The sequence below is a fragment of the Tupaia chinensis genome, unplaced genomic scaffold, assembly GCF_000334495.1.
Source record: "Tupaia chinensis unplaced genomic scaffold, TupChi_1.0 Scaffold000646_1, whole genome shotgun sequence".
NCBI lineage: Eukaryota > Metazoa > Chordata > Mammalia > Scandentia > Tupaiidae > Tupaia > Tupaia belangeri.
Window position 1 is genome coordinate 1,297,031 of NW_006160167.1, and position 5,841 is coordinate 1,302,871.

The 5,841-nt window shown below is 41.4% G+C and overlaps 1 protein-coding gene across 1 annotated transcript in view; it reads right to left on the reverse strand.

Moving 5' to 3' along the window:
* VPS13B (vacuolar protein sorting 13 homolog B) overlaps positions 1–5,841 on the reverse strand; it is an 806,861-nt gene that overhangs the window by 25,273 nt on the left and 775,747 nt on the right. The window contains exon 55 of the mRNA XM_027776225.1: positions 1,019–1,137. Within this exon, the coding sequence (XP_027632026.1) occupies positions 1,019–1,137 (119 nt within the window). The remainder of the gene's footprint in view (positions 1–1,018; positions 1,138–5,841) is intronic.

Sequence of the window (5,841 nt, forward strand, 5' to 3'; positions counted from 1 at the left end):
TCTTCCTACGAAATTTTATGAGTATTTTTTAATTAAAAATATTAACTCTTTACTTCAAGATCTTGAAACCCGATGGCAATATTTAGGTCACAGGTGGGAAATACGGCTCTAAGAAGTGTGTTTTTACTATTTGATATAGGTCTAATTGCTTAGCTTAACTACTAATTATTAAGCTGTCATGTGGATATAAAAGTACTAATTTGCTTTTCATGTTACTGTAGTAATTAGTTCTAATGCATGCCATTCTTTTTTTTTTTGAGAGGTTTTTGCCAGAAAGACAGAGAGACATAGAAATAGAAAGTGAGAAATCACCCTCCAGGGGGGATGCCACAATCCCTTCCCTTCTCCTCCATTCTCCTCTCGGGATCTTGGGCACGCACGCACATGTGCCCGGTGTGAGTTTAAGCTACCAGGTCCGGGACTCAAACTGCAGTCGACCACATGGGAGTCCAGCGACATAGCCATTACGCTAACTGCTAGTCCCTGCATGCCATTCTAAGAAGCATGTCTTAGTTTGCAAATTCATTCACTAAACTTAGAGGAACTGGAAGGGGAGTACAGTAGGTGGTATAGTGGCTAAGGTGCTGTACTTCTACGTGGTCACCACGGTTTGAGTCCTGGACCCAGTGGCTTGAGACTCATACTGGGCACATGTTTGTGCATGCACAGAATCCTGAGAGGAGAATGGACGAGAGGAGATTGCCCTCTGGGGGTGATTTCTTGCTTTCTGACTCTCTCAGTCTCTCTGGTGACCACCTGCACCCTATAGCAAAAAATCTCTCAAAAAGAAGAAAAGGAAAAACTGGAAGGGTTACCCAAGAAAAAAATTAATATTTGTTACCTATCGTAGGCATGATTTCATGCTAATAATCACATCCTTACTTATGTGTTAGAAAATAATTAATCAAAAGCCCACATATACATACATATATAAGAACATGGAATGGAAACTAATAGACTTATAACTGTAAAGAGGTAAAGCTTACAAATCTGCTCCTGGGGAAATAATGAAACTTACCTGTTGGCACTGATTAACAAAGGTCCGGCTTTTCCTTCCGGGGCCACAGTGATGAAGACTGTGCCACACTGATGGACAACGTCCACGTATACATAGCCAAAGCCAGTTAGGAACACAACCTGCAAAAAGAATGTTTGAAATCTGAGTAAAAAGAAACAAGAAACACTGTTGAGATGTTTGACTTCAAATGTCTCAAGTTCTGATTCAATACCCCCAAACACTTCTTGGTTCTATTCCTTTATGTCACGTGCACAGGCTATTCAGTTGACTTGGAGGGATAAAAAAGGATTGAATCCAGATTTTTCAATATCCAGCTTTAAGGTTCACAGAGAAAAAATATGATTGATGATGGGGCATGAGTCTCTTCATTCTGCTTTAGAATTGGCAAATATCACTGTCATGGGGCCAGCTTCACATGCACATATGAATCGCTGGAAAAATCCTGTAAAACTCAGGACTTGAAAGGCAATGTAAGGACGATTTCAGGCCCTTGAGGACTCATTACCATAGGGGTGCCCTTCTGTGCCAGAGACAGGAAAACATACTCTAAAACCTATCAATAAGTCAGGTCATAACCTTCCACCCCTCCAGGTTCCTCACATAACCTAGAACAAGAAATGTTAGGTAAGTCCGTCTGATTGGAGTCAAAATGAATTTTTCTGCCATGAGAAAGTAGACTAAGACCTAAAAAAAGGGCCTGTCTCAGAAGCCAGGTGCCAGGCCAACAGCACAGATATCCTTTCATCATTAAATACCAATGCTGCTTAAATGGATAAATATTCAAAACAAAGCAAACGATTTGAAAAACAACTCTAAGAACAGCATGTTCACAGCCAGGATTACCTGAGGGTAAGGGCAAGAACCTCCTTTGTCCTGGGAATGCTGATTACGATGATTTGCTGTATCAATTCAGTCCAAGCATGGGTCTCTTATTATTAGGAAAGCAAGTAAAAGAAAGACTGAAATATGTTTAATAATATCTTTGACTGGACTAATATACAGTGTATTCATGCTGGGAAAATTCCTTTTGTCTGATGTAAAGAGGTACAGTGATGAAATGTAATTTTAAAAAGTATTTTAAAATCCTAATAATTACATTAAAAAAAATAAAGACTGAAAATTTCTGGTGAAGGAACAAAACTAGGTGCTTGCTTGATAAATAATGAATGTATTCCAATTTTGATCACAATAAAGGTATCGGAGTATATAAGGGACAACTGGAAAGAGTCAAACTTACAGTTTGAAGCAACTTCAAGGTCACTGGGCTTACTTTTATTATTTATTATATTAAATTAATAAGTAATTTTTGAGGTGCAGTGTCATCTTTTGGTACATACTTACAATGCATATTGATCAAATCAGGGAAGTTATCATTTCTATCACATCAAAAATTGGGACCAGCAGTTAGCGTAATGGTTATGTTGCTGGACTCCCATGTAGTCGACTACGGTTGGCGTCCTGGACCCAGTGGCTTAAAACTCACGCCAGGCGTGTGTGTGTGCCCAAGATCCTGAGAGGAGGACGGAGGAGAAGGGATTGCGGCGTGGCCATCCCCCCTGGGGGGTGATTTCTTGCTTTCTGTCTCTCTGTCTCTCTCTGGCTAGTGCACGCACCCTATAGCAAAAAAACAAACAAACAAACAAACAAAAAAACTCTCCAAAACAAAAAAAATCTAGCATTTTTACTCACGTTGGGAACACTAAAAAATAATTTCTAGCTTTTTTGAGGCATACAATAATTATATAGAGCCTCCCTATAGTATTGTTGCATTCACGAATTTATTTCTCCTATCTAGTCATAATTTTGCATCTGTTAACCAAACTCTCCTGACCTCCTTTCCCCACTACTCTTTCCTGCTCCTAGCAACCACTATTCTATGCTGTTTTCCTCGAGACCAACTTCTTTAGCTCCTATGATAGTTATCACGCAGTACTGCTCTCTGTGCCTGGTTTATTTAAATCAGTGTTCCCCAGATTCATCCTTGTTGCTGGAAATGACAGTGTTCCACTGTGTGTGCACACATCATTCATCTGTTGATGGACATTTAGGTTGATTCTACATCTATGCTATCATAAATAGTTCTGCAATAAACATGGAAGTGCAGCCATCTCTTTGACATACTGATTTCCATTCTTTTGGCTATGCTCAGTAGCAGAGGGGATCCAATTTTAGAAAGAGGTCCCACTTTATTTTCCTATATGTGGATATCCAGTTTTCCCAGCACCAATTATTGAAGAGACTGATTTTTCACTGATGTATATTTGTTGTGCCTTTGTCAAAAATATGTTGGCTATGGACCGGCCCTATAGTGTAGTGGTTAAGCACTGTATACTTAGAGCTGGATCCCACATAGCCAACACAATTTGAATCTCAGCTCTAGTAGCTGGAAAAATATGTCAGACACATGTGCATAAGGGGATTGCAATAGTACCCCATAGTGGGGTACTCTGTCTCTCTTTTTCTCTTTGGCAAGAGCATACACCCTCTGAAAATAATGAAAAAAAAATCGTTTGGCTATGTGTGATTTGGGAATATATCCAAAAGAATAAAAATCAGTATGTTGAAGAGATAGCTGCACTCCCACATTTATCTTTCTTACGCAATGGATCCTTCTTCAGACATCCTAGCTATCTTCAGGATCAGGATATGTGGATATTATCTGTTGCCTCCCTCGACCTCCCCTGCAGCCCAGCTGCTAGAGATCCTCCACCACTGCCTGGATCCTCCAGTGGTGCCTTCTTTGTCACTGTATGGCTACTGCTCTGGCTCAGGCTCTTGTTTGCCAATCAGCACTTATTGTGCCTAAAATATATGTTTCCTTACATAAGTCCTTTCAAAATCCTGAATATCTTTTACATATAACTTAAAGAATGCATTATTCTGGGAACCAGCAGTTAGCGTAATGGCTATGTCACTGGATTCCCATGTGGTCGACCGCGGTTCACGTCCTGGACCCAGTGGCTTAAAACTCACGCCGGGCGCGCGCGCGCGTGTGTGTGTGTGTGTGTGTGTGTGCCCAAGCTCCGGGGGGGAGAAGAGAGAAGGGATTGCGGCGGGACCATCCCCCCTGGGGGGTGATTTCTCGCTTTCTGTCTCTATGTCTCTGTCTGTCTGTCTGGGGAGCGCACGCGCCCTATAGCAAAAACCTCTCCAAAAAAAAAAAAAGAATGTCATATTCTATTCTTTAATTTTCCTGTTCCTTTCCTCATTTTGACACCCTCTCCTACATTCTGAAAGCACTTCTGCCATATTTTTATTTGATCTCGGACTTTGTTGTTGGTATTAAAGGTACTTACTTATGTACCTGACTCAATCACCAGATTGCTAACTTCTCAAGGGCAGAAACAGAGTTAGTTTGTTGTATCTACATTGCTTATGAATGTGTTTCCTAAATGAATTGTTTGTCAAAAATATGTTTGGGAGTCAGCAGGTGGCATGGTGGTTGGGATGCCAAACTCCCACATCGCTGACCCCTGTTTGAGTCCTGGACCTGGTGTCTTGCTCTCTCTCACCCCCCCCCGCCCCCATGAGTGCACATGCCCTGTAGCAAATTGAAAACAAGACAGAACAAAAAACAACTAAAATTAAATAAATACTTCTTTAAAAAAATATGTTTGAAAACTTTGTACTATTTGCCCTATTTGTTCTAGGATAAGGGTTGAACTTGGCTATAATAAAATTTGTAATTAAAGCTGAATGATTTGAGGGATGGACAGGTAGCATAATGGTTAAGGGGACTGGACTCCCATATGGCTGACCCCAGTTTAAGTCGCAGACCTGATGGCTTGCTTTCTCACCCCCTCCACCCCCGCCCCCGCACTCTGTTCCTCTCTTGTCCAATTAAGAGGAAGGAAGGAAGGAAGGAAGGAAGGAAGGAAGGAAGGAAGGAAGGAAGGAAGAAAGAAAGAAAGAAAGAAAGAAAGAAAGAAAGAAAGAAAGAAAGAAAGAAAGGTAAAATAATTCTTTAAAAAGAATAATAATCCATTGGCATGTCCAAAAGTTTATAATCAGTGCATAGGAACTAGTTAACATTGAAAGCTTTGGCTGGGGCCAGGAAAATTCAGGGGATGGTCACGCCGCAATCCCTTCTCCTCCATTCTCCTCTCAGGATCTTGGGCACGCACGCACACGCGCCTGGCGTGAGTTTTAAGCCACCGGGTCTGGGACGGGAACCGCAGTCGACTACGTGGGAGTCCAGAGACATAGCCATTATGCTAACTGCTGGCTCCCAAAGGTAAAATAATTCTTTAAAAGAAAAAAACAACCTTAATGGTTTGAAAGATGGCTCATCTCAAATCTAAAACAAAATAGGTACTCCTTGAAAAATATTCCCATTTTTAAGAGTCATTCCTTTGTATGTTATATAAAGTAAGTTGGTTACCTTTTTTTTTTTTTTTTGGATAGGTTTTTGTTATAGGGTGCGTGTACTTGCCAGAAAGGCAGAGACAGACAGAAAGCGAGAAATCACCCCCCAGGGGGAATGACCACGCTGCAATCCCTTCTCCTCCATTTTCCTCTCGGGATCTATTGCACGCATGCACATGCGTCCGGCGTGAGTTTAAGCCACCAGGTCCCAAACTCGAACCACGGTCGACTACATGGGAGTCCAGTGACATAGCCATTATGCTAACTGCTGGTCTCAGTTGGTTACCTTTTTACTGGCCGGAAAGATAGAGGATTATTCATTTGGCAGGATTCTTTTTAAGGCCCTAGGCCCCCAGCTATATTCTCTTTTCTCAGTGACTGTCTATACTTAAACACACAACCCCTGTTTTTAGCAGGCAGTGCTAAAAGCCAGAACTACCATCCCTTAAAGCAGGGAA